The sequence below is a fragment of the Coffea eugenioides genome, chromosome 1, assembly GCF_003713205.1.
Source record: "Coffea eugenioides isolate CCC68of chromosome 1, Ceug_1.0, whole genome shotgun sequence".
Classification (NCBI taxonomy): domain Eukaryota; kingdom Viridiplantae; phylum Streptophyta; class Magnoliopsida; order Gentianales; family Rubiaceae; genus Coffea; species Coffea eugenioides.
This window is the reverse complement of record NC_040035.1, coordinates 51,531,476-51,559,472: the sequence shown is the minus strand read 5'-3', so window position 1 is coordinate 51,559,472 and position 27,997 is coordinate 51,531,476. Positions and strand designations below refer to the sequence as shown.

The 27,997-nt window shown below is 37.7% G+C and overlaps 4 protein-coding genes across 12 annotated transcripts; all 4 read right to left on the bottom strand.

Annotated features, from left to right (window-relative positions):
- Positions 1-8: 8 nt before the first annotated feature.
- Positions 9-1,362, bottom strand: LOC113763963. The gene is made up of 4 exons (XM_027308005.1): positions 1,280-1,362; positions 848-1,177; positions 319-411; positions 9-227 (listed from the first exon to the last, which is right to left on the bottom strand). Exons 1-4 carry the CDS (start codon positions 1,332-1,334, stop codon positions 154-156), a joined length of 552 nt encoding a protein of 183 aa, XP_027163806.1. The 5' UTR covers positions 1,335-1,362; the 3' UTR covers positions 9-153.
- Positions 1,363-3,565: 2,203 nt separating this feature from the next.
- On the bottom strand, positions 3,566-6,108 carry LOC113751241. Its single transcript, XM_027295180.1, has 3 exons — positions 5,675-6,108; positions 5,493-5,535; positions 3,566-3,984 (listed from the first exon to the last, which is right to left on the bottom strand). The coding sequence occupies exons 1-3, from the start codon at positions 5,948-5,950 to the stop codon at positions 3,866-3,868; spliced, it is 438 nt and encodes a 145-aa protein (XP_027150981.1). The 5' UTR covers positions 5,951-6,108; the 3' UTR covers positions 3,566-3,865.
- A 2,024-nt stretch (positions 6,109-8,132) lies between these two features.
- Positions 8,133-10,508, bottom strand: LOC113751232 (tubulin beta-2 chain). Its single transcript, XM_027295171.1, has 3 exons — positions 9,967-10,508; positions 9,564-9,833; positions 8,133-9,012 (listed from the first exon to the last, which is right to left on the bottom strand). Exons 1-3 carry the CDS (start codon positions 10,358-10,360, stop codon positions 8,339-8,341), a joined length of 1,338 nt encoding a protein of 445 aa, XP_027150972.1. The 5' UTR covers positions 10,361-10,508; the 3' UTR covers positions 8,133-8,338.
- Positions 10,509-13,515: 3,007 nt separating this feature from the next.
- On the bottom strand, positions 13,516-27,729 carry LOC113753464 (trithorax group protein osa-like). 9 transcript variants are annotated; one of them, XR_003465079.1, is made up of 12 exons: positions 27,495-27,727; positions 27,149-27,198; positions 24,888-25,195; positions 24,587-24,802; positions 21,670-24,490; positions 21,453-21,569; positions 20,832-21,346; positions 20,515-20,699; positions 20,273-20,436; positions 17,015-17,107; positions 14,848-15,408; positions 13,516-14,027 (listed from the first exon to the last, which is right to left on the bottom strand). XR_003465079.1 is itself a non-coding variant. In XM_027298106.1 (10 exons), the coding sequence occupies exons 3-9, from the start codon at positions 25,092-25,094 to the stop codon at positions 20,355-20,357; spliced, it is 4,143 nt and encodes a 1,380-aa protein (XP_027153907.1). In that variant the 5' UTR covers positions 25,095-25,195; positions 27,149-27,198; positions 27,495-27,729; the 3' UTR covers positions 17,059-17,075; positions 20,338-20,354. The 9 variants fall into 9 exon arrangements, 5 of the variants coding, with proteins under 5 accessions (XP_027153907.1, XP_027153608.1, XP_027153459.1 ...); XR_003465074.1 differs by having other exon boundaries at positions 13,516-15,095; positions 15,318-15,408; XR_003465085.1 differs by having other exon boundaries at positions 13,516-15,408; positions 20,338-20,436; positions 27,495-27,729.
- Between the last annotated feature and the right edge of the window lie 268 nt (positions 27,730-27,997).

Sequence of the window (27,997 nt, the reverse complement as noted above, 5' to 3'; positions counted from 1 at the left end):
TACGTTTATTTCCAAACCAAACCGGGAACTGCTACAGTTTTTATTAGTACTTATTTATGGATCAAAAGGCCCTCAAGTGAAAAAGATCAGGTGTCTAACTGCATTTCATGATTACCTTTTTCTTTTTTTTTTTTTCCCTAAGGAAGGAAGATTTCATGATACATTGAGATGAGCTGTTGCATAAGCTTGGGTGTTGTTGTTGTTGTTGTTCACCATTGCAGAAGTATCTGCAAACAAATTGAGAGAGAGAGGAGCAGAATCAAGGGATAGGACCGGAAGTAGGAGGTTCAGCACAGTCTAGGGAGGAAGCAACAGTACTTGAAGGAGCTATTTCGGAGCTTCCAATCTCACTCATTTCTTGCCGTGAACCACTTTCCAATGCCTTCTTGCACACTCCTGGTAGGTACAATCCTAAAGGAAAAGAAAAATCCCAATATCAAAATTTTTTTTCCCACCTTAAAATTAGCCAAAAAAAACTCAGTTTTAATTTAAAAACCATGCAGCAAGCACAGCTCAAAACAGTTTTTATAAACCTTACCGTGCCTGGATTGCTTTTTTTTTTTTTGTAAATATTCCTTTTACACATGTTTCAGTCGCCTTCTTACCACATATTATACATCACATCCTAAAACTGTCCTACAGCAAAAAGATGTTTTTTTTTTTCAAAAAGAAAATCGCAATCCAAACAAGTTTCTAACCAAACCCCAGTTTTGTAATTCAGAAAGATAGTTAGAATCAACTTATTTCCAACAAAAGAAAGAAGTCCGTGGATAGTTAGAATCAACTTTAGTGTCCTATGAAATTGGAGACCGAACATTTTCCCACAAAAACTAAAAGGGTTGCTTACCTTCTGCAAGAGCCAAATTGCTGTAGAGATCAACAATGTTTAGGCAATTGTGTTGACACTTGGGTGAGCAAATTTTGTGAGTGTGTCGAGGCTGGAAGAGGTAGTCAGAAGAGATGCCAACAGTTTTCCTACTAACCCCGCATGCGCTAATGCACTCATCCTTCTCAATATGTTCATGAATATTGTCGCTTGCAAGTATTTCAGAACTCCTGCACTGCAGTCCAATCTTCCCATCCTTGGCTGCATAGGTCTCTAACGAGCATCGCTTTCCGGTGGATGCCACCGCGAATGAGCACATTTTTATTGGCAGTTCCTCGCATACCAATTCACCTGCGTCATGAATCAAAAGGTGCCATTTTTAGCGGACTGTTCTAAATAAAGGTCTGAAAACGTATGTATAGCTTTTGCGTGCAATTGTTACAAAATCTGTACCTAGAGCTCCTTGTAGGAAAAGAGAAACTGCGAGGAGGATGATCATCAATTCCATGATTTTGTCCTTGAAGCCTTGCCTGATGAAATTTATGAGATTGTCTGCTTGACGATTGGATTGTTAACGGTGCTTATATAGGAGGGAATTCCTGGTAGTCCGCGTGGCGTTAAAGGGCCTATGGGATAATGTGACGCAGTGTTTGAAAACTACTACTAAAGTTTTGTGTTCAAAAGCCAAATTAATTGACGATTAATAATGGCCTTAATGCAAGTTGAGAAGTTAATTATAAATGCATACAGTTGATAAGTTTTTTCTGCACTTTATATTCAACTGCTATTAGAGGGGTTGCCTAACATCTATAGCTAATTGAGGAAAATTTGTGTTTGGATAGGAGATTATTTGAGATATTATTTGAAATAATTATTGTAGTATTTTTTGTAATATGATATATATGAAATAAAAAGTTAATTAATAAGACAATGAAGTGTAGCCTAGTTAGTAAAACGCTTCACTTGAAATTGGCAGATTATGCGTAGGTAAATAGGGAACCACTGTTAGTCCTTTTTTTTTTAAAAAAAAAGGGGAACCACTATTGGTCTTTTTTTAAAAGAAAAAAAGTTAGTTAATAAGATAAAAAGTTGACTTAAAAATGTGTTTATAATACAACTAAAATAATTTTTGGACAGGACACCCATTTTGACAAGCTTATTTTTCTTTTTTATCTATTCCAAATTATAGTCCACTTTTGAAAATTTTAGTTAATTTGTAACTTCTCTAAAATACCCTTATTTAATATTTAGTGTAAGTTGTTGTTGAATATAAACTAACTTATTTAATGTAAAACTAATTAGTCATATTCGATTTACTATAAGGATATTTTAGAAAGACAGTAAAATAGATTTATTCTTTCAACAACTTTTAACTAATTTTTCTTAAACTATGTGGAAAAAAAAATCAAACTAATCAAAGTAGAACAGAGGGAGTATTAATTTATCATATTTTTATCACTAAGAGATACATATCATGACATGTTTTTATTACCTCTCTCTCTCTCTCTCTCTGAATGCATATTAGCCCACCTTTTTTCTGATAAATATTATCCCACCTTTTAGGATCTCACAAACATGTTGATGCACCACCATAATTTTATGGGTACGTAAGCTCAAGAAAAAAAGTAGACCAGGGGTTCAATTCTAGTGTTACTTGGTAAATTGTAATTGCTACGTTAAAAAGGGAAAAAGGGCATCCCATAGCCCGCAACGGTTTCGGGAATAAAAGCAAAGAAGTGAAGGAAGGGAGGCTCAAGGGGTGCCCATCCTTTAGCCCTTAGGTGAGGTCCCTCCTAGTGGCCACCGGATCATCTGACGAATTGTTTGGCCAACAGGAAGAAGGAAACTTCCGCGGCAAATCAACAGAGATTATTATTTTGGGCAAGACAACTCTCACGTAGAAGCCCCTCCGTCATCTAAAGACAAGTGGAATTCTAACGGGACCATCAATTGCCTAAGCTAGAGATACCAAGTATCAGCTACAATAGTACTCGGGTTTGCACAATCTCCTATCGCTGTAAATCTTGAAAGGAACCAGTTCAGGTGGACAAATGACCTCTGCAGCACTAGAAAAGGCATCTCAAGCCGCCTGAAAGCACCAGTGCTGCGTAATGGTTCTAGGCTTCTAGCCATCCACCACACCTACCTCCCTTGTCTCGCAAGTCTAAACCTTCCCAATCTCATTTCACCTGAAGTTCCTAACCCGCCCGAATTCTTAATTCTAGCATGTCAAAGTCCCCCACCTCCTCTTCCCCTCCAGTCCTCTCTCAAATCTCAAGCTAAGCAAACTTACCATGAGAGCCAACGCCCTAGATGAACATGGAAATGTAAATCACTGAGTACTTCCAACCTAACACTCCACAAAGCATCATCCCTGGAGGACATCCTAAATGGGCTTCTACTGCCTGTGAATATGGTCAGAACTAAGCCATGTATAGTAGGTTATTTCCGCTACAGTAGAGGCAGCTAAAAATAGTTTGGCCATGCTAGACTAGAGCTCTGGTGACCAGGGACCACGGAGCCAGATTAAGTTGCCGTGGCTTTCGGGCAAGGGCGACATTATCACTCTATTTAGGAACATTAACGCTGGTTGAAAAGCTATGTCACGTTACTTTGGGTACATCCCCTAAATTTGAAAGGAAAAGTTGTCTTACTGGAAATCAAAGTCTATGTGCAAATGCATGAGTGAGCGAAGATTTGAGAGCAAAACAAGTTTTTTTTAAAAAAGGCGCTCCTATCGGACAAAAGGGATGTTCAGAAATAGTCAAGACAATGGTGCGGGATGAAATCTTAACAGACAAGCTTTCAACAAGTTCAAGAAATGTAGCAGAAAAAAAAAATAAAGGAACTGATTTTTAGCTTTTCAGTCTAGGATCTAAATGCAAGGACATGGAAAGGAGGACTTTAAAGATCAAATAGGGGCCTGCTCCTAAACATCAGTCCTGCAACTAAAGTCCAGCAGCAACTGCATTGGATTGTCTGTACCTCTGCCCTTCCTTTTTTGGGTTAAAATTTGTACCTCTGCCCCATTTTTTGGGTTTAAGCAGCTTGAACTTGGGGATCAGGAGAACTTTGATTGGTTTTCTTTGAATTTGGAATGTACCTCCAGCAACGCTTGTGAACCCCACTTATCTTTTTTGGTGCATCAGCAGGCACACCTGCATGATGTGCAAATTGACAATAAACAAAAATCAGAATCGTACAGAACTTGAGTCTATGTGAAAGATGATTTGCGCTAATTTAGTAGCATATGAAAAGCAAAAAAGTGGCTCAAACAAACATAAATGGAAACAGCAGATAAGGAATCAATAGTAGCACAGTAAATCACTTTCTCAGGAGGGGGAAATTCAGAATTCAAGGCTCCCTCTTCTTCACAGCACAGAACTAAAAAAGTAAATTATAGATTATTAGCAATTAAATTACTGAAAGAAAATCTCATTTTCTGTCTCTTCTAATTAAAAAAAATTGGTCAATGAAATTGATAAGACAATTAGAGTCAATACAACTCAGAATTGCTTATCTTTTCTGAATAAGCATTTAAAAAGCCATATATGGTAAATCACGTTAGATGAATAGCATTTATGAGGCACTTCTATCTTGTCAGCTAGAGTTATTTCAGATTCCATTCTATCTTGTTAGCTAGAGTTATTTCAGATTCTGTGAATAGTAGCACTAGGAATCCTACATTGAGAACATGTTCAACAAATAATGTGGCCTCCAAGCATCTAAACCTTTCATCACCAAACATGCCAATTTTGAACATCAATGTTAATCTCTAAAGTTAAGAATTTCTCTGGTCCTCCTGCAGCCATTCAAACCAAACTGTTTTTCTGTTTCCTTTCTTCATAAGTTCCCTTAAATTTTTGAATTCACGATTCTGTAGTCTTATTACATTGACCTTTAAGAGCCAATAGAGTTCAGAGATAAAGAACAGATGGTCATGATGTTGCATTGCAGTTACAGAAACCAACTTGTCATATCTTCCAGTTCAAACTCTCAACTTAAATTTATTTATTGTGTGAAACAACCAATTCAAATTGAATAGGCTTGAAACAATTATGTGAACGCATAACACAACAGCAGAAATTCATTCAAAACCAAAAGACAAATCAAGTTCGTTCCCCGGGATCCATCATCTATTTCTACACAAAACAGCTTCCAAATACTAGAAGCAGATGAGAAGATTTATCCAAGTTGTAGCATGCAAAACCAGAGGTTGACCACAAACTACTTACAATGACAAATCGTGAAAACAGAAACTAGTTAGTGTTAACACGCGAAAGTTAGAAGATCAATAGATATTAATCAATATTATGAGAATGCAAACAAAAGATTATAAACTATCGAGACGGATGCATAATGTATCAGTAGCAAAATACTTCCAACGTTTTTTCTCTAGCCTAACGCACTTCAGCTCCTCGTAAACCCTTCTAACCCTCATTAGCTCCTAATCCTCCTACATCTCCCCATTGAACCCCTCAACAACCATTACATACCTTGTTCTGATCTTCTATACTTATTATATGCAAATTAATCAGCCTAAAGCGTTATATTCCACCTATATTTAAACGTTTTATGCTCAATCTAACATCACATTTCAGCAGTAAGTAACTATGCAGAGAATGCTATTTGAACGGGGGCCAAAAGAAACAAAAAAAGAACTCACCGTCTTTATAAGCAAGCCCCCAAGCTTTCCCATGTCTACCGTCCTGCAAAAACCCCAGAAGCGCTTAAACCCTAATAACAAAACCTAAAACCGTCCACCCAAAATAAATTGAGAACTAAAAAGTAAAATCATGTTAAAATAAATTCAGAAAATAAAAAAGGTAGCTATGGAAGACTACCAACCTTGTACAGATTAATTTTGGTGATCTGATAGGAGACGGTGGTCCAGTGGGTTTTAGCCATGTGATAGCCGATACCCCAGTTGGGTAAAAACTGAGCCACCTCGAACAAGTTCTTCTTCTTCTTCCGCCTCGGCTTAGTGGGACTGGCACCAGCCACCGCCGGCGAAGCCGAGTCTGAGGTGTTCGTGCTCAGGTTTCTGAGAAAGTTGATGGAGACTCTAAAGAAGCTGGATGTCCGGTCGACTGAAGCTAGTCTGCTCGTAAGAGCGCTCGCCATTTCCGGAGTCTGTAGTATCAAAATCTGCCAATCTCTCCCTCTTGGGGCCTCCTCAAATGGTCGACGTTTTCAGTCAGAAAATCAATACCCCTAGCTGCCAATGTTGCACGCGCCGCTCTATTTTTTGTCCTTGCCCTGAGACTGGCGTAGCATTTTGGTATTTGCATTTTTCGTTTTAATTTGATTCCTTTCTTCTTTCTCGTTTCCCCTTTAATTTTTTTTTTTTAAGATTTATCTTCTTTTTTCTTTTCTTTGTTTTTCTTTATTGTATGGGTTGATGTTGTGCCCATGCGGGCAAACTATTCATTATTTTTTTTTCTTTTTTTCCTTTTTACTACATATATGTGTCTATATATATTATACATATATATATATTTTTTCCTTAATTTTTTTTAAAATTTTAGTATTTATAAATGGCGAATTCAAAACGAAATATCTTTTGATTAACTAACATGCATGATTTTCTTAACAATTGATTCAAGTCGTAACAATAAGGGATAATTTCAAAAACCTCCCCTGATGTTTTTGACAGCTTTACTGTCCTCTCTTGAACTTTTAAAAATATCATTAACCTCCCCTAAAACTAATGTTTTTGTATCAAATTAGCCCAATTAAAAAAATCAACAATAAAAAAAATGATTTCAAGAGTGAGAAAAATATTGCATACCAAAAGTACCCCTTATCTTATTACTAGTTGGCTGACTTAGATTCAAAAGGAAATATTAGTTAAAAATAAAAAAATAAAGATCAAACTCTAGTATGAGTATAATAGAATTTAGTAAAAATGACTATTTTTCACATAATTGCATAAAATAGCAAAATCAAAGTATTGGAGAGGAAAAAATTTGTTAATTTGGAATCAAGACAAAGTATGGCCTTTTCAAGAAAAAACATCACAATAGATGGCTAATGATAAAAAAATATAAAATACGCTAAAATATGTTATGTTTTTTGAATTATTTTTTAACTTACGGGATCCATTATTTCACATGATTAACAAAAAATTTCCATCATTTGCAATTAAAAAACCACTCTCAAGCAATGCCTGGATTAATAAAATTTGTATGATTTTAATTGAAAAGCAAATAAATCAAAGTAGAAAAAAATTTTCTGACCATCTTGTTTGGATTACGTATTAAAAGAAAAGAAAAGAAACACCAAATATTTTGGAAAAGAAAGGAGAAAATAGATTATGTGCAATTACATTTTATCCATAACTTAATAAAATCTAATTGTAAACATATTTTAATACTTTACCCTCTTTTTCTTGTATTTTCATATTCATCTTCTTATTCTTATGAAAATTTATGAAATAATAACATTTTAATAGGAATTTTAATCATTTTTTATGAGAAAGAAATTACAAGAACTACTAAAATGAAGAAAAAGAATTTTAAATTGTTAACAATTATCGTTATAAAATTTAGTATTCAAGATTTTCAATTTTTTTATATTCCAAATCATGGTTAATTTAGTGCAAGTGACTCAATTGTTTCTCTCCATATAAATACGTAATATTTCCTAAATTGTAAGGATAGTAAAATCATTTGGCCATCCATGCGATAAGCATTGAGTCCCAAATGACTTATAAGGGAAGGTAAATGATATTTTCAAAACTTCAAGAGAGGATAGTAAAATTGTCAAAAATCTCCCTTGAAGTTTCTGAAATTGTCCCTAACAATAAAAGATTCACGGGTCTCTCTTGCACAGGGGATTGTTTAAAACTTAAAAGTCACAATTAATTGCATATTTCATGTAATTTCCCTATCAACGAATTCAGGCCACGTGAGCTGAATCACACTGCCTCACATTTAATAACCAGTGAAGAGCACATCGGAGAAGCCAAAAAAATCGGAAAACATCAGTGTGGATGTTGTCTGGTCCGGTCCAATTTTTGACTTTGGTGTCAATCAGAAAAAAAATCACTTTGTATAGCAAAAAATAATCGGAAAACATCAGCGTAGATGTGGTTGTCTGTTCCAGTCCAATTTTTTACTTTGGTGTCAATCGGAAAAAAAATCACTTTGTATAGCAGGATATATACACATATATACATGAAATCAACAAAAAAAAAAAGGAAAGAAATCAACAAATTTGCGGGTGAGTTTTTTTCCCTCGGTTAGTAATAGTCGCAATATCAACAGAGAAGTATGGAGGGAGGTAGGGAAGGGCATTAACAGGATTATGCGATGGTAAAGAAAATTAATTAGATTCATGAAACAATGAACAAGTTTCGTCCCCCTCGAAATGTATTTTTATGCCCACCACCATATCATCATCCTACGATTAATCTGGAAAACTGGTAGTTGAGGTTACAACCAGAGTGTTAAAGCAATGACTACTACTTCTCCTACAACTACAAAACAAGTTTCCCAAATTCCATCAACTTCAGTCCCGATATGCTTCCTCTTCATCCTCGTATTCTCCCTCCTCATCAGCTGTTGCATCTTGATACTGTTGATACTCGGAAACCAAATCATTCATATTACTTTCAGCCTCAGTGAACTCCATCTCGTCCATTCCCTCCCCGGTATACCAATGCAAGAAAGCCTTCCTCCTAAACATGGCTGTGAACTGCTCACTCACGCGGCGGAACATTTCTTGAATGGATGTTGAATTCCCAATAAATGTCGAGGCCATCTTAAGACCAGTAGGTGGGATATCACAAACTGTTGATTTGACATTGTTGGGAATCCATTCAACAAAGTAGGATGAGTTTTTATTCTGCACATGTAACATCTGCTCATCAACTTCCTTGGTGCTCATCTTTCCACGGAACATAGCTGATGCCGTCAAATAACGGCCATGTCGAGGGTCAGCAGCACACATCATGTTCTTAGCATCCCACATTTGTTGAGTTAGTTCAGGAACGGTAAGTGCCCGGTATTGTTGAGACCCTCGAGATGTAAGAGGAGCAAATCCCACCATGAAGAAATGAAGGCGAGGGAATGGAATGAGATTGACAGCAAGTTTCCGGAGGTCAGAGTTGAGCTGACCTGGAAACCTGAGGCAACATGTAACTCCAGACATAGTTGCAGATATCAGGTGATTAAGATCACCAACTGTTTCAAAAGAAATAAACCAAAATCAGTCAAAACAGCTTTTCGAATGCAAGACGCTCGTAAAAAAAAAAAAAAACAAAAATTTTCATCAGAGCACAGAAAGCTAGTTTCCGCTCAAATGTATTAGTTTTGTCCGAGGGAACAGACAAGAAGATACTTTTTTACAAGCAGCAAACCATATCACAATAAGCTAAACAAACTTCATAATTGTTGATGATTTGCAGAGGTGATGGACAAGCAGCAAACATACACAAGTATCAATCACAGGCACCAAACACAGTAGCATGTATCCAGCAGAAGAAGCATCTCATTCTGTTATTCTACCATCACTATTTTAAAATCTACTTCACTTTTCAAACCAATCTCTTCATTGAGAATTGTCTTATACTTTGAACAGAAATAAAGAAGATCCAAAAAATTCACAAACAGAAAAGATAGGGGATGCCTGCCTGCATAATGAGATGGCAGATAAATACAGCTAAAACATAGAAAAGAAAAAGATGGCCGGCCTTGCAATCTGAGAAGGCTATTCGCAAGGTCAGAAAACTTACAGCTAGGAGTTGTAAGCTTGAGGGTTCGGAAGCAAATATCATACAAGGCCTCATTATCCAGCACCATGCATTCATCTGCATTCTCCACAAGCTGATGAACAGACAAGGTGGCATTGTATGGCTCCACAACTGTGTCTGAGACTTTTGGGGAGGGGAAAACAGAAAATGTCAGCATCATTCTATCTGGGTACTCCTCTCTAATCTTTGAAATCAACAGGGTCCCCATTCCGGATCCAGTCCCTCCACCCAACGAATGGCATACCTGAAACCCTGCATTTCATCAAAACAAAAACAACACTATAAGCCCAAAAGGAAAAAAACCCAAAAAATTCCATTCTGCCAAAAAATAACGGTTAATCAATCAATATATTAAAGGAGTTCTCAGAAGATTTAGAACAAAGACCTTGCAAGCAATCACAATTTTCGGCTTCCTTGCGAACAACATCTAGAACGGAGTCAATCAACTCCGCACCCTCGGTATAATGCCCTTTAGCCCAATTGTTTCCAGCCCCTGATTGCCCGAAAACAAAGTTATCAGGGCGAAAGATCTGGCCATGAGGGCCAGACCTGACGCTGTCCATGGTCCCTGGCTCAAGATCCATGAGCACGGCACGAGGGACAAACCGACCACAACTAGCCTCGTTGTAGTAAACGTTCACCCTCTCAAGTTGAAGGTCCGAATCACCCTGGTACCTTCCTGTGGCATCGATGCCATGCTCTGCACAGACCACCTCCCAAAACTTGGCCCCAATTTGGTTGCCACATTGGCCACCTTGGATATGAAGAATTTCACGCATTTTCGGTAATGTATTTTGCAGGGGTTTTTTTTAAGACGAGGGGAAGTTCGGGAGAGAGAAAAGGAGGATCTGGAACTCTTGTGGGTTCCCCGGGGGAAGGGGGAGGTGGGGTTTGAGGGAAAAGAGGGGAGTTACAGAGAAACAGAAAAAGTTGGGAGGAACGGTGGTAAAGTGAGAGGTAGAAAATTATAAATAGAGCTGCGCGCTGGGGATGTGTGTGTTTGTGTGTGAAAAGAAGGCTTCCAAAGCAACGGCTCTTGTTTGAGTTTGAATTTTGAATTCGTGTGTGGTTGCGTTAATGGACAGGTAGGATTGTGGAGAACTGCAATTTGCGAATTCCGGGGTACAAACGGCTGGAAAAACCAACGGTTAGATTAAGCCATTGAGTATCAAATTTCTCAATTAAGGAAATACTTCTGTATTCTTACACACAAAAAAAAAAAAGAAATCCTTTTGAGTTGTTTGGAGAAAGCGCAAAAGGGACATCAAATTGGTGGGATTGTTGCCAGAAAAAGGGAAATACATTTGAATTATTTCAAAAACAAAAAAGGAAATACTTTTGAATTCGAAATATTCCGTGAAAAAGATCCAAACATATTAAAATTAAGGGATAATTTTAGAAACCTCCTTTGAGATTTTTAACAATTTCATTTAGCTCCCTCGAGTTTTTAAAAAGTACACATATCTCCCTTGTCATTAAAAATGACATTACCACCTTTAAATATTTTAATGAAATTCCCTTGTTTGGTATACTTATACTTAGATTGACTTTTACAATTGTGTTTTTCATCTTTTTCCTTCTTATTCCCTTTTTTTAAAAAAAAAATTTTGCCAATAAAACTGTAGAACTACCATTATTACATCTAGTTTCTATTGTAACCAAATGTCGAATTAGTTCTTTTTTGATGAGTTAATTCATATGTAATCCAATATTTTTGCTAATCTTTGTTTTCTATTTTTCAGTATTAAAATTAACAATCAATCAAAAAGAAATGACTCAAAACTACTACTAAATTATGATCATCTCACCACTCGAAAAAATTCATAAACTTTAAATGAATTATTTCAACATTTTCTTTTGGATCTTATAAATTTAATCCATAATAAATACCACCAAAAGTATCTTATCATAGTGATAAAATTATTATTATTGTTGTTGTTTATCAAATACTAGTAGGTATGAACATGAAAAATTTAGCACATTTTTCTTATAATTATACTAGATAATCTTATAATTGTATAAAAAAATAAATTAAAACTCATTACATAAAGGCATTTTTGGATATTCATTTAAAATTTTGACTAAGTCAATATTATTTTAAGATTTTGTTTCTAAAACTCTCAAATTAAGGGAGGTAAGTGTAATTTTTGAAACAGTCGGGGAGCTCAGTCAAATTATCCCTAAAATTAATGTTTCTTTTCTGGAAAAGTAACCTTTATTTTCATTTGAAAAGTTACACACAGTCTGGCATCCATAACCGGACACGCAGAGCCGATGCAACTGACCTCCGAAATAAAAGTGGCTTCCTATGTGGCAGAGGTCCGCAGGCTCAATCTACTTTCATAATAAGCAGTTTATTAAAATTTCTAAAGCAATTTATCGTAACTGCGCTAAAGATGAGGAAGGGAGACAAATATTAAAACAAAAATTTCTTTCTTTTTTGGAGAGCAGGGGCCATGAATATGACCCGGTTCATGATTGGTAAGAGAAACCACCACCATAACAAAAAAGTAAGGAATGAGAGACGCAAGTAATTGATTTTCCAACTCCCTTCATATATACATATATATAGACGTAAAAGGTTACATTACACAAGAAGACCAATAATTTGTTTCTCTGGGTAAGATACAAAAGACAGCACGAATACGTGAACGTGAAGCCGTCCTATGGATTTACTTTCGGGGGTTTTTTTTTCGGTTGTCCGAGAGGAGGGAGGGGGTGGGGGGTTTACTACCAAACTCAAAAAGAAGCGCAGCCGCATTGAAAGCTTGTAAGCGACTAAAAATCTAGAAGCCATCATGCGAATCTGAGAATGCCAGCAACTGTTGGAAAGACTTGGAACATGTCCACTTGGATTTTGATAGCTTCGTGCAACTCAGAAATTTACCAACCGCTCGGCACTCCAAAAGCACAAGGAAGCATTCCTACAACAATCATACAGAAAGCAAACAAGGTACCGCACACTCCAGTGTGCATTATTAGCAATGCAGAAATTAAATCCCTAATATGCAAAATTCGGAAACCTCCCCCTGAGTTGCACCAAATTGGTTGGCCACTCCATATTTTATCACATCTCTATTGCTCGATATGTAATCACAAAAAAAAAAGAAAAAAAGCTTTTCCGAGGGACTTCAAAAATTGCAGAAAGTACCACTGCTTGGTGTGAGCCCGCCCAATACCCATGAAAGAATATTAGAAAGTATCAAAGGAAGTTGCTAGATCATCTACCTTGGAAGGCATAGAAATGATTGTCTCCAGGCTTTAACTTTCAGTTTAAAGAATGTGTTAAATTAGCAGCACTTGCAACAGAAAAAATTTCAAGCAAGGGGTCATAGGTCATTTTAGGATTTCAATAAGAATAATCCTGCATTAAGGAGGGCGATATTGAAAATCAACCCCCGATCATTAAATCATGAATTCAGCTATCTTGGTCCAAAATAAAATACTTCATACTACCCTAGGATTCCAGTATTACAGCACAAGCTGGCCCCTGCCAACTTGAAACACAAAACCTCGAAATATATTGTGAATCTGTACGGGCATGTTTGCGTCTTTGTGCAAATATACACTTCTGATCTTATACTATGATATGATATCCCAAAAATTGTATGAAGCTATTATCCAAAAAGACGGTGCAAAATGATGAAAATTATAACAAGCTACACAAAAAATGCACCAGCAGTACAATGTTTAAGTGTGCAAGCTTTTGCGCTCTCATTATCACTAAAATCAGCTAGTGTCAATCTCTCAATTCCTTCTCATTACTGCACTCTCAAAAAATTTTCCATCCATTTTGCTTTTCTTCTTCTTCAACAGTTGAACTTACTATCCTCTATGAACCCATCAAGCAGAGTACGATTGAGGTACAACAGATTTGGATCTATTAATTGTCAGAAGATAAACTTTCCATGCAATTCCCAAAAGAAATTGCAGATAAATTGAACTTGTTGTCGACTTTTTTTAAGAATCCCATTACTAACAATCTACTAGGTCATTCCACTTCATTGTGCCATACAAGTAGCCATAGGAGAGAAGCTGAGTTCACTTGCAACAGTGTAGAGAAGGAAAAAACAAACTGGGAAAGGCAAACCTGCCTTTCTGCAAATTTTCAATAAAGATTACAACAAATCTTTTGACCATTCCATTAAATATTCTTTGTGGCTCGAAATCCATGTATACAACTCTAACCCAAAAACAGGTACAACGTCAAAGTTTCACCAGATCACAGGCAGCATTAAACTTCAAGTAGCCACTGGCAGAGTCGAGCTAATGAAGTATGAGTTTTGAATACGTGGCAAAATCATAACCTACATCTCTCATTTCTAACAAGGCCATTTCCAATAGTTATGCTCCTTATGATATTCTTACCTTTCCATTTGGTCCACTTCACAAAATCACGTTCACTTTTAATGTAGGAATTCTCAATACCGACAGTAACTGAAACAGCTAGCAAACAAAAATACAAGCAGCATCAATTATTCTTTCTAAAACCTTTAAATTTCACCTTTCAGTATTCCGTGGCTATGACTGATAGCCAGGAACTGATCAGTTTTTCGTGTTTCTTTTTTTTCCTACTATAGCATCAGATTTGAAAATAGCTACAAGCAGTACAAGCATCCACAACCATAAAAAATCTTTAATATGTAAAAGTTCCAAAAGATCCTAGTTAGAAAAAACTTCAGACAGCACCAACCTAAACGTGAAACTTCCATACCCTTCAATACCACAACTCAACCCACTATTCTCAACCTAATTTGTCACTGTTTGATATATGCTAAAACAAAAATTCGAATTGGGAAAAAAAAAAGCCTCAGATAGTTCTTCCTTTTTCAAGTAAGAAAGCAAAGCTTATATCTCCCTAGAATTAATGAAGATCATAAAATATTCAGCAGGTTACAACTTTCCTAATAATTAATGAAGTCAGGGAAGCATATCCCATTTTGATTTTTAGAGGATTTCTAAGGTCAATAAGTAACATGTAGTGGTAATTTCCAAAAAGTGGTAATCATTTAAATCTTCCACCAATACAATTTCAGCATCTAAAATGTCAAAAAGCTGATAGCGGTGCCAAATTTAAGCTAACCAATTAATTACACACACTATACCCAAAGATTGTTTTACTGTTTCCTATTAAAGAATCAGGCGCAGTCTATAAAACTGGGTAGACACAGCAGAATAGTGAACTCACTAATTCAAGTTGTTCAATTATGCAAACTATCCAAAGTTAATTAGCCACAGAATGTCTAGCTATAAAAGATTGCTTTACTTGATTTTATTACAGCATTTCCCCACTTGAAGTGAAGTCCATCCTTGGATAGTCAACAAAAAGTAGCAAAAAGACTTCAATGCTCAGAACCAAACCCTCTATACAAAAAGAAACTCATATTGGACCAGCTTATTTCACTAAGAACAATTACTGATTACCAAAGGCGACCCAAAATTTTCTGAAAATTGCAAAAAGACATATTCTGCTAAATCTGCTCACCCACATTTTCAAGAATTGCCTATTCCCAGCTGCAAGAACATACAAAGCAGACCCATGGAAGTTTGAAACATTTTATTAACCAAAATCTACTTTCAAATTTTGTTGCAGAATACCGTCAAAAACAAGCTAATGGAATCACAGTGTGTGTCGCCAGACAAAACAATTGGAGATACAAGCCACAATTAAGCTTTTAGGGAAAAATTTTGGAGGCACCAAGCAATGTAACAAAAACTCCACAACATGAGAAATACCTCAAACCTGGAAACCCCAACGGAGAAGCAGTAATCGATGCCCAAGATCCATTAAAGAAAGCTCATCCCGTAGCTTCACTTTAAGCCCCAACTTTTTATGACAAAGAAAATGCATAGAACATAAGAGTTTCTCCAAATGATATCAAGATATAAGTACAAAAGTTGAAGGTTTCACCATCTGCACTATACGCTGAATATAATAGAACAGAAGCCTATTATGTGTTTTAATCATAATTTTCTTTTTACAAAATTCATACAAACTATGGTATATATGCTGTCTCAGTGAAAGGGCGTACAAGGAAGTTAAGGTTGCAAATGCCTCACCAGACAGTGTGTAGTCACATAGACATGCAACACAATTATTACTTTTTTTGGTTACTTCACTAGCCTCGTAGATATGCAATATAATTATTTTCCTCCATCTTAACAGGGCCAAGGCAGTACAGAATTAAAAATACCCTTTGTAAATAAAAAGAATGTCCCAAACTGTTTACGTCCCATGTTGTGTCCCCAACTAGAAACCTTTTGCAATACAGAAACTATCACCCAATTCTATCTTGCCTTCTGCATGATAAAAACGTTTTCTTTTTTTTTTAAGAATACCTAAAGTTAGACATTACCAGCCACATGAAGACGAACTGTACACTTAAGTCATTGCCCGATAAAGCTCAACTCAAGACCTACTGTACCCCATTCTCCACAATGGTAAATTAAAATACCAGCTTGAAGATTATAAAAGACTAAGAGAGATCGTCAGATTGGTATCTCATTAAATCCCTCACAGAAAACATGGGCCATACTAGGTAAGCAGCCATCACAGGTAGATAGAATGGTTGGGTCTTAATTAATGCTGACAGGTACATAATCCAATGCTGCCATTATTTCTGCCAGGTTAATCCTACTTATTGTCTTTAATTCTGATGGGTCCACAATCTTTAAGCACTCCCCTCACCACCCCCCCCCCCCCCAACAAAAAAAAGGGAAAAAAAATATTTGACTTCCTCAGAAACATCATAGAATATTGTACCTGACAAATTTTACGCATACATGCCCAATACAATTTACATGGTAGAGAAAAGATTGCAATATTCTCTCTCAGTCAAATAAGGAATGAATTAAGTGCATTAATCAACATGCACGATGAAAGGCTAATCAAAGTGGATAATTCAAATTATGACCAAAAGGTACATGTTGGACTGTAGACCCAACACACGTGTAGAGAAGTGGTAATGAAATCTTTTTTCCCTTCAAATTGTTGTTCACATCATTACTGTTAATTGAAAAGTTATTACTGTTATTTTATTTCCTTCGTTTATTAGTCCTTTTTGGTAAATGCTCAAACTTATATGCCAGTTTCCTTCCAAAGTATCTATACTTACTCCACTCTTGACATGCAATCGTCCCGTGTGCTCACAATGGAATAAATTCTTAAAACAGACTTCAATGTCTCGAGGGAGGACTCACGTGGAATTAAGGTCCTAACAACTACTTTACCATCGATTTGCCGGTGCAAAAGATTGTCTTAAATCGTCCACTTTTCTGGAACTTGAATAGCAAAAGCTTTAGAATCTTCTTCTTAAAAGTTGTCAAGAAGAAACTTGAAATAGCACTAGCGAGGTAGCAATTGAACCAGAAACACAACTCAAAAAAAAAAGAAACACAAATAGATAAACTTTTTGTGTTGTTAAAATCCTTACCATCAGAAAAAAGGCCCGTAAACCATTCTGCAGAACTGTCATCCTTTTTTCTCTTCTTCTTCTCCCAAAAAAGATATGTTGTATTGAAAAGATCTATTATAGGAAAAAAAATTCAACCACCAAAAGATAAAAGAACGGAGAAACTTTAGAACTTGACTTCATAAATTAACAAAAAAGAAAAAGAAAAAAAGAGATACTGCTATAGGATAGAGAATGAGACCTTTATAGAAAAGAAAATAAAAAAGATTATTAAACTAATGAAATTCTAATAGCGCCGTACTGAACAAGTCATCTCTCCAGGTAAGATCAGATTATAACTTTGACATATGATGGCCTGGCCATTCTATAAATCTATATCATCTTCAAAGGGCTAGCAGATTTAATTAAAAAAGCAATTAGTAATTATGTCAATCTGAAAAGAATCTAAAACACAAAATACTAAACTAATCCCAAGACAGGTGTCATATGCCAGGAATTATACCAACACTGCATGGTTGTCACATGTTGGGCTTTGACAATAATCACAGATGAAAATAGTTTGTCAATCTATACTATAATAAAAAAATTTTGGAAGAAGTTCGCCAGATATTCTTGCACCCTTGGATACAGGTGGAACGTACGTAGGCAGATTAGTGTGCTAAATGGTTTAAACCTTCCAGAAGTTTATGATATCCTCTGTATTGAGCTTATAGTATTCCATTGCCAGATATCCTTCATTTATTTCACAGGGGTCAAAATTTGTTGAGTTTGTTACAGATTATCATGTTCCAAAAATAAATTTGCTCCATTATTAACTTTATAAACAAATTGTTCTAAAATAGCTTAAATCAATCACCATCTTTTAAATTTGATTACCTGACATCTATCACACTACTTAGGGTAGCTAAAATCTTATGAATGTGTGGTTGGTCCCCATGCTTAAAACTTTTTCTATAAAAGAGCTATTGTGCAAGGCAACTAGAAATTGATTAGCTTGATGCCCCTTGTAACAGGAAATAAGGCAATGATACAGGAACGTATTAGCAAATTCAAAAACCAATATAAGAAGTCTGTTTCACTTAAAGCATTTTTCATCGGAAAAGGGTATCTTAAAAGAAGTTGGAACCTCCATGATCTGAATATGCCACGTGATGATTAGCATTTTAACCATGTCTGAAATTGTGTAGTTATCATGTTTGACATGATCCTGAGCCAGAACCATTGGTATACCTTAGACCAAGGATCCTCCATTATTCACTCTAATGCACATCCTTAGTTTGGTGCAAATATGTGCATTCAATTAAATGTGATCAATCAACCAATTATACTTGCTAGTCATCGTAATTGCATTTAAACGGAGAAATGCTGCCTAGCCACAAAAATTAGCCAATGTAAACTTCTTCAAGTTTAATGGAGCTTTCTCAATAATTAGTATACTTTCATTTGTACTCCGCATCTTTTGCAGCGGTTCTTTTATCAAACTGAGACTAAATTTACCGAGCAGAAGAAGACAAATAAAAGCAAAAGTTCAAACAACCAAAATTCCCAGTTGCTCTCCATCATGTTTCAGCCAATATTTCTAAGAGAGTCTGCATCCACTTAAATGTAATCCTTCCTCAAGCTATTGGGTACAATATTATTCAAGTGCTGCATAAATTTCAGAACAGCATGACCTATATGAGAACACATTTAGTTGCTACATGACTCTGCCTATCAAAATGGCTTGGCATCTCTTCCCTTTCTGGCTTATTTAATTTCTCAAAACCATAGAAGGGCTCCTCTAGTGCTTAGGATTTCATCTAAAATTGGTTATATTGACCAAAAAATCTTCAAAGATGTTCTTGTAATGTTTCTAAATTTCTCAACTTCAGATCGAGTCACTATACCAGCAGCAACATTATCATTATCATGCAATACATTAATCCAGTCCATGGGGTAGATATATATTTCATTTCCCAGCCAAAACATTAATAATGTTCCACTGCAATATTAAGAGCTCTGTAACCCAAGAGAAAAGTCGGACGGAACTGAATCCGCGACTGTAAGATTTATGGTGGAACCTCAAATGCACCTAGAATACCCTCTCTAGGTATTGTTAATTTAACCAGTATGACAGTTTTACAGTTTCTTAAACTTCTTTTATAAGTTGCAAATTCTTAATCTTAACTAGAAAGATCAGTATTTCACCAACATAACCATAAACCACTGAAAGACATGAAAATACATCTCATTCTGACATATTGCACATATATTGTGGTTATTTGCACACAAAAGAGCAACAGCTCTAAGTTATAGAATTTCCCTTCCCCTGATTTAAAAGCTAAATACTGAAAAGAATGATCAGACACACTACCAACGTCAGGAAAAAGTATGAAGGAGAATGCAAAGCATTAAATGAAAAGGAAGAAAAAAGAGCAACTGTAAACCTCAGACAGGTTGAGATAGAGTTGAACAAAATCGAAGTACGAATCATCTAGGAACTAAATAGCAAGCGAAACTAAGGCGGAAAAAACAAAGAGTGGAGGTTAGAGAGGATCATCTAACAGGCTGACATGTATCAAAAAGGCATTTTTACTGTTGTTATGACTGACAAAAAGGACACGTATCTTCATAATTATACAAGACTTCTAATGATTGAAGTAGCCAATAGTGATTTTTCATAATTATATAAGACTTCTAAAGTCCAATTAGTTGAAGTAGCCAATAGTGATTTTTATAGTACCAAACACCAAGAGAAAGCCTAAAGAGAACAACTGCCTGCAAAAGAACTAGCTCAAAAACTAAAAAATTAGAAGAACGAGAGAATTATTTTAATGAGCTGCCAACTGTATTCATCAACACATGATACATTTTTTCTTATCCAAAATCTCTCCATATCAGTTAAGACAGAATTAAAAATTAATATTTCATTTGCAAGGTGCTAAAAAAGGGAGTTCCATCTTCAGCATTACAATATCGAACAAAGGTACCGATGTCCCAAGAGATCAATATAACCATTTACAGCACCCCTAGCAGGAAGCTCAACAACAGTTACAGTAACCATGGAAAGACATAAACATAGGCTCCAAATGTCACTACTGCTGGAAGGATATAAGTAGACAAAGACTACCTAGACAGAGTTAAATACCCAAACCATGCAGGAAATAAAATTAACTACCATAACTGCTTTCGGATCCAAAATATGAAAAAACTATCTCCAGTAACAAAGCATAAACTCAAGGTGCCAAACTTATATAAACCATTCCATAACCAGAAATAAAACAAAGAAAGATGTATCACCTAGATTGCTACACACTAATTTCGTTCAAGAAAGCTACAACTCAAGACTCCCACATCCCACATACCAATGGGAGGCTGGGTTTCAAGGCTTCTTGCCACGACCCTCTTGACCAATGTTTCTTTTCTTGTTTCCCAATTCACGTCCACCACGATCATTTGAAGCCCTACAAGATTAAACAAAAAGTAAAAAAATTTCTTATTCCACATCCAGCACCATTACATTTTTATACTAGTTTACTCACTTAAATTTCTTCTTATTCTGCAGCTTGATGCTCATAACCATGTCGAGAGACATCTTCTGGTGCTCTCTTGATTGTGAATGCCTGTCTAAGCCTTCCACAGTTTCACAATCCACTTTGCATATGCGACACCATCCCATGCTCATATTTTTCCTCTTTCTTGAGTTATCAAAGGTACTCATGTTGCCCTGAAAAACCAAGTCATAGTGCTCAACAAAGCCAGAGGCATAGTGTAGTACTCTTCTACCATTACTTTCCAAACAAAACCAATATACTAAGAGCAAAAAGATCAGCCTTGGGAAAATAATACAGAGACTTACAGCATAAGGCCCATCACTTGGAAATCCCTGGAGTGAAAAACTGCCCCTAGAACCAGGTTCACCAAGTTGTTGACCACCTGGTTTATCTCCTGCAAATGGTTCGCCATACTGGAAGTTATGCGGGAGATTTGTGGGCCCAGAAATCTCTCCCATCTGAGCGTGACCAGGAAAGGGACCAAAATTACTTGTTGAATTCCCAGGACCCAAAAGCTCACCCCTCCGGAAATGGCTAGGTCGGATATCTTGACCAAACAGATCAGTTCTCCTGATATGATCTTGAGGACCGGGAACCCTATGCTCACCATATCTCAAAGCCTCTGGACCTTCATGGTCACCTCTTTGCTGATAACCTGGCAGAGGGAGAAATCTGGTTTCAAGAATTGGATTACCTTGAGGATCTAAAGGCAGATTCCTTCTGGATCCTTCACCATGTGAGTGTGCTTTCATGCCGAGGTATTCCCTATCAGGACTTCTCGGAACCAAATGTTCCACATCATGCCTAGCCATTCCAGGACCTGGGCCAATAGCATATCAATTAGTATAACCAGTTTCCACCCTTCTTCAGTAATTATATCATGAAAGGAAACAGTATTCTGTGTATATCACCAAAAAAATCCATACCACCAGAAGGATGAAATGGAGGCAGCATTCTAGACGCAGGCCCACCTCCAGCGGAATCCAATGTTGGCCGAGCATCATAGTTCAACCCATGAGGTGCCCTGTCAAGTGGCCTTGATCCTGCATTGATACCATAACCATCAAGAGTCGCAATAAGCAGAAAAGCCAAGACACGCAAGCCAAATGAATCTACGAATGAAAAGGTAGCAAAATAATGCACCTAGATCCCGAGGCCAAGTAGGTTCCCTTGTAAAAGGGTTCAAATGCTCCCCAGGCAAAGCCTTGAACCTGTCATCCTGTGACCCAAGTGAAGATTCTTCAAGCCCCAGCTTTCCATTCATCCGCAAAGCATTTGGTTCAACTCCAGAAGGATGCCCTAGAGGACCTCTCTCAAAAGATCCAGGTATCTTTGTGTGTTCTCCATCAAAGTGGCTCTGCCTCTGCTTCGGTAACATTTCAGTTTCTGCTGGACCATGCTGAGGGGCTCTTCCCATTATCCCACCTCGAGGATCAGCTGAACCAGGAGGTAAAGCAGTCAAGGCAGGCCCCTGAGGAGGACCAAAAGGAACAGGTGCCCTACCAAATGTGGCTGTGGAACCTAAAGCAGGGATCCCTCCAGGGAGTACATCATGAGGTTGTCTAAGCAATGGTGACTGGAATTGCTCATTTGAGTTCAACGGTTGCCTAGGTTGAGGCAAAAGTCCAGATCCTTGAGGCCTCCCCGGCATAGCTGGATATCCAGGAAGTTGTGTACGAGATGGAGGTCCAACAGGAGGTCCCGATTGCAATATCGGAGGTCCAGCAGACTTTTGCTGATTAACAGGCCCAGTACTAGCCTGCAAGCTCTCATCCCCAGCTTTTACAAATATTGCCTTCTGATCCTTGTGAGGTTCTACATCATCAGTCCGGACATCACCTATAGTATCTCGCTGTTTTGCTACTTCATTTGACTTTACATCAGAAGAATGCTCTAAGGAGTACCCAATACGCTCTTCCTTCAAAGGTAACTTGGTTAAAGGCTGACCAGAACCATCTATTCCTCCATGTAATTCACTGCCAGCATCCCTGACAAGAGATTCACTCTTTCTAGAATTTTCAGTGCTTTCTCTGGCTGCATCTTGCTCATAACTTATCCCTACATCAGATTTCAGAGGCTTCATTTCAACAGAATCAACTCTAGAAGCATTTGCAACCTTTTCAGCATCATTCTGAGAAGGCAACCCTGCTTCAAACACAACATTTGTTTTATCAGAAACACCGTCACCCTGCCTCAGCAGCACTCCGGATGTGGAAGTCATCCCAGACTGAAGAATTTGCTGATCAGAAGCTGTCAGCAGCTGGTTATTGGTCTTATTTGCGTAATTCTGATTTGGAGATTGTTGGTACGGGCCAAATTGACCATGCCTGATTTGAGCTCCAGAAATAAAACCACTAGAAGACTGTTGAAAAGGCTGAGGCTGAGATGGTGCACCTTGATGTGGCATCAGAGGTCTTCCAACATAGTTATGAGGTTGCTGAGATTGTACACCAGGAGCATTTGCAACATTTTGCTGCAACTGGGGATAGGCATTAAAACTTTGCTGCATCATAGGAGGTGGGCCTTGTGGGCGTAGCTGAGACTGCTGTTGTACAAGATTGTGATGACTCAACTGACCCTGAGCAGAGTTAGAAAAAGGCTGTTGTTGTGCATATTGCTGAGGCAACCCCTGCTGATTTGAGTGAATAACAGGGTGCTGTTGATTAGGGTGGCTCAGCTGTGGAGCTTGAGGATGGAACTGCTGCTGCTGAGTAGTAGTCATGCTAGAAACTTGAACTTGAGATTGAAACTGAGCTTGTTGCTGATTAAGCACTGGAACCTGTGATGGAGGACGCATCAATGGTGGTTGGGGAAAAACCTGACCTTGTATTTGACCAGAGGGTAAAGAAACACTGGCAGGATGAGCAGGAATTGGTTGTTGCTGGAGGGGCTGAGGCTGCAAATAGGATTGATATCCAGAAACAGCATGCCCGGAGGAAGGCAAAGGCTGGGGCTGGGCACTTGGAACAGTAGGTTGATTGGGAAGTGAAGGCCGCAAATGTGGTTGAAGCTGTGGTTGGGGCTGGACTTGTGGTTGAGGTTGGGGCTGGAGCTGTGGATGTGGTTGAGATTGAGCTTGAGCTTGAGCTTGCGGCTGGGTCTGAGTCAGCATATGAGATTGGAGATGAACCAGAGAAGGCTGTGGATGGTGCATTGGTAGATGTGGCTGCTGATATTGAGCCTGAACATGTTGTGGCTGAGGCTGCACAGGATGAGGTTGGGGCTGGGGCTGGGCCTGGGGCTGGTTATAATGCTGGGTTTGAGGAGCTGGAAGTCCAGGTATAGAGTTAGCCTGTGCTGGAATTTGAGCATGAGATTGCACAGCAGGGTGAAGTAACTGCTGTGGATTAGCTTGAACCTGGTTCTGACCCTGTGGGGCCAAAGGTTGAGAATGAATTAAGGTAGCCCCATGCGGTTGGACCTGTGCTTGAGTCTTTATTTGAGATTGGACGGGATGGGGTTGGGGTGGAGGTTGTGCTTGAGCCATAGGTTGCCCAGGATTCTGCGGTTGAGATTGTGTTTGAGGATGGACCTGTGGTTGGGAAGAGGATGGTGGCTGCACCTGGGCAGCAGCCTGAGCATAGACCTGAATCTGGGGTTGCTGCCCAAGTACCTGTGGGGGATACTGTTGAACAGCTAACTGCTGGTACGGATAATACTGTGTATAAGCCTGCTGATAGGGGTCATAACCAGCATACTGCTGGTAGTATTGCTGATATTGTTGCTGATACCATTGATCTGTAGTTGGCACAGTAGCTGGAGCCTGAGAGTTTGCATTTGCCTGCTGATTGGAGTTCTGTCCAGGAACCAAAGGTGGAGGAGCAATATGAGAGATTTGGGCCTTAGAAGTCAGTGCTCCAGCCTGGCTGGTAGCTTGATTTTGATTTGCAGCCCCAGTGGCAGCAGTCAAACCCGAGCTGGCAACAACCTGAGCAGCATCTGCCTGTTGCACTTGATACACACCCTACAAATACAATTAGAGCTAAGAGCTTTATACCTAATCAAAGAACAACAACAATTCTTCAAAGCATGTTAATAAGCATTTGCTACATGCACTCACAGGACAACTCTGGGCATGATCATGTACTTGACGATGCACAATTTGAACTCCACATCGGTTGCAGATGACCGGGGAACTCCCAAAGCTGCAGCCAGAACAATGCAGAGTACACTCAGACAGAGGACCCTCCCATGTGCATCCACTTCTGTGATACAGACAGCGTACTTTTACTTTGCCGATATTTTCAGCAAGTGCCTTGTCTGATTCAATGAGTAGCTGCCAGTAAACAAGTTTAGCACATTAGATAACTTCTAGTGAACAAGATTTCTCAAAACCTCAACTCTTGATAACTTGTGCTCACCTTAGAATCTGATTCCGTAACCAAATATCCATCATAGGGACAGGCACGGGTATTGTTGGCAACATGTGCCAAACAAGGCTTGCAATATAGATGGGTGCACTGCGACTGAAGTGCTTCATTTGGGTAAACAAGTGTACGACAAACAGGACAAAAGTACTCCCCAGGATACTTTTGAATGTCAATTATGCACTCAATATCGAAACCCATATCAAACCAAAACTACGTCGTCAGCTCCAGCTGTGCACCAATTCAGGGATCTCAATAAGTAAGAATCAGCTTCAGCAGAGGAAAATGAAGTATGTAGCATGCTTTCTCAAGCAATACACAAGGGTCAAGGGAGCATAATCACAAGAAAGACAACATGTCAGTCAACACGAGGTATAATAAAGAACAACGTACTACAAGACTATTATTCAACATGTTAGCCTATACTGATGGATCTCGTTTTTTAACTATGCACCCCATGCTGATGAATCTCATATTCACCATCCCATACAACAGATCAGCCAGCATTTGGTGAGATGCAAATCTCATACCAAGATAGCCCCTATACTGTTCAAGAACAAAAATAGTTTGGAAACACCAAGAAGGCTTTCCTCCAATTTCACAATCAAAACTCGTTCAAAAATAATTTCCGAAAATTAATATGTTTAGTCAATAAGGAATCCAATTTCAATCTCAAGAAAAAACTCACAGGAGCTATAATAATATAATCGATACATGCACGTTCTTATCTGACAGGGCAAATGTGGAGGCATACATGTATAAACACAATGAAAATAAATTTCCAGCTCTGTCCAGTGAAAGGATCTCTCAATGAAATATTTTAGTGATGCTCATCGGAAATTGCAAAAGCTCTTTTACTCAAAAAAACAGAGAAACCAAGTATAATAAATTCTCGGATTTCAAAAGGACGCAAGCACAGTGATGATAAATTATCTCAAACAAACCCTCAATATTGACAATAAAGCCAAGTTCAATCCTCGTGCCATTTGGACACCTTACATTACCAAAATGAAATTGCTAGTAGGTTTCCTAAACACGCTTCGTCAAGAATGTGGACACTTAACATGATAAATGCGTATCATTGACACCCCGTAATATTAGATGGCAAGTATTGAAGAGCTTTTAATAGGAAAGGATCTGCAGCAATAAAGACCAGTCAATTTAGAATTAACTTCAGTGCGAAAAATCTAAATAGGAGAGTAGCAATTAGCAACAACGTTTAACATTCATGCAATAAAATCCTCAACAATTTAAAAGAAAAAACACCATAATTGTTATCCACCCTACATAACCCCAAAACATATTGCATGCAAAATGATCAAGGCACACATAAATGACCCCACAAACATTTCTACACATCACCAGGACATGAAAACACATTTTTAGTAAAAGATTTTGAAGAAACCCTAATAAGCAACGATTGCATAAACTTTCACCAGCCAAAACAAGAAAAACCCACTCTAAAAATACTTCTAGCACAATTCTCACCACCAAACCCAAAACAAATATCCTTCCATATCAATCAATACATTCTAAGAAGCCGTAATATCTACAAAGTGACATTTTCAATACCACACGACCCTCTCAAAGAAACCCTAATAATCAACATATGACATGAACTTCACCAGCTAAATGAGAAAAATCCTCTCGGAAAATACTTCAGCACAATATTCACCAACAAAACCCAAAAGAAATATCCTTCCATATCAATCAATACAACCTAACAAGCTGTAATTTTCTACAAAGTGACATTTTTACCAAAACCCTAACTTTCCATGCAAAAAAAAAGGAGGTTAATAGTAGCTAAAGAAGAAACATTTCCACGCCAATATTTTTTCCATATCTTCCATGGGAGAGAAAATGAAAGTTCAACCATTAGACAAAGCAGTATAAAGCATTTTACAGGGAGAAAAATCTGATGAAGAAAAATTGAGACCTCAATGAAAATTAGCGAAAATCAGAGCCATATGTCTATTTAAAACACCAAATCATCTAATCCAGATTGACATAACACCCAACATTGATAAAAAGCACACACTAGCATAAGATGAACATGATTGCGATCATTTCCTCCCACGTACTTAAAACATGGAGATAGAGGTGAGAGGGAGAAGCGTGTATGTCTTTATATACGTGCATGCGTGTCTCTACACACACACACACACATATATATACATATGCATATATATATCTCATTATGCGTTAGAGAGAGAGAGAGCGAAAGAGAGAGAGAGAGAGAGGATAAGAATTCTCACCTAAAATCTCACGAAAACTGGTAAGACCGAGCAACTGATAATTGTAAACCCTAAACATATAATGTAGAAATAACGGTTATATTAGAGATTTCACTAAAAATGCTCCAAACAGACTTCAGCCCCAGAAGAAACGCAGAAAAAAAAAGATACAAAACCATATAGTACAATGCAGTCTGGCTACGGCAAGATTGCTAACTTATAGCTAAAAATTTAAAAAAAAAATTTACAGCCAAAAATACAAAAGTTTCATAGAAAGAAAAATATGAACAACTGAACACAAGCAGAATAAAATTGCATGCATTTTTTTCGTATAAAAAATATCCAAAAAAGATCAGAAATTTTTTACCTCTGAGACGAACACCGCTAAGCCGACGAGGATTGGAAACCCTAACCAGAAATCAGAACTCAAAGTTAGGGTTTCTTTAATAAATGAATTGATACGGTAGCTTATACAGGCAAGATAATCCTGGGCAGAGTTCCTAGAGCTATATATTTTTTATTTTTTTCCTTTGTTTATTAGAAAGGGATTTGAACGAGTGAGTGAGTGAGTGAACTAAGGTGGTGAAACACTAAAGGCTTGAGGAACCTGAAATCCGAATGAAGGGAAGAGGCAAGTGGTCGTTTTATATGGGCGAAGTAACCGAGGGAAAGGAAAGCGCGTTGAGCGTTGCCCCTTTTCTTCTCTTTTGGGCCTGGATCGTTTAACAATTTAAAGACCCCCCATCCATGCATTTAAATTTGGAATTCGATGGATTTTTTTCTTCTTCTCTAATCACATGTGGATATCTCCTAAAAAAAGTGTCGATGGAAATCAAAATGTTTTCAAAACTTAAACATGTTTACTCGTGC

Bases quoted from the DNA above. Each gene is read 5' to 3' on its own strand.
- LOC113753464 (XM_027298106.1), bottom strand. From the start codon at position 25,094: ATGGGTTTCGATATTGAGTGCATAATTGACATTCAAAAGTATCCTGGG. The intron at 21,570-21,669 runs GTGCATTATTTT...GTATCAATGCAG, and splicing joins TACTTGGCCTCGGGATCTAG to GATCAAGGCCACTTGACAGG. The intron at 21,347-21,452 runs GTATGGATTTTT...CTATTGGCCCAG, and splicing joins TCCATTTCATCCTTCTGGTG to GTCCTGGAATGGCTAGGCAT.
- LOC113751241 (XM_027295180.1), bottom strand. From the start codon at position 5,950: ATGGCGAGCGCTCTTACGAGCAGACTAGCTTCAGTCGACCGGACATCC. The intron at 5,536-5,674 runs GTTGGTAGTCTT...GGGTTTTTGCAG, and splicing joins CCAAAATTAATCTGTACAAG to GACGGTAGACATGGGAAAGC. The intron at 3,985-5,492 runs GTGAGTTCTTTT...CACATCATGCAG, and splicing joins GGGGCTTGCTTATAAAGACG to GTGTGCCTGCTGATGCACCA.
- LOC113763963 (XM_027308005.1), bottom strand. From the start codon at position 1,334: ATGGAATTGATGATCATCCTCCTCGCAGTTTCTCTTTTCCTACAAGGA. The intron at 1,178-1,279 runs GTACAGATTTTG...TTCATGACGCAG, and splicing joins TTTCCTACAAGGAGCTCTAG to GTGAATTGGTATGCGAGGAA. The intron at 228-318 runs GTACTGTTGCTT...ATTTGTTTGCAG, and splicing joins CTCCGAAATAGCTCCTTCAA to ATACTTCTGCAATGGTGAAC.
- LOC113751232 (XM_027295171.1), bottom strand. From the start codon at position 10,360: ATGCGTGAAATTCTTCATATCCAAGGTGGCCAATGTGGCAACCAAATT. The intron at 9,834-9,966 runs GTCTTTGTTCTA...GATGAAATGCAG, and splicing joins AAATTGTGATTGCTTGCAAG to GGTTTCAGGTATGCCATTCG. The intron at 9,013-9,563 runs GTAAGTTTTCTG...CTTTTGAAACAG, and splicing joins CAAGCTTACAACTCCTAGCT to TTGGTGATCTTAATCACCTG.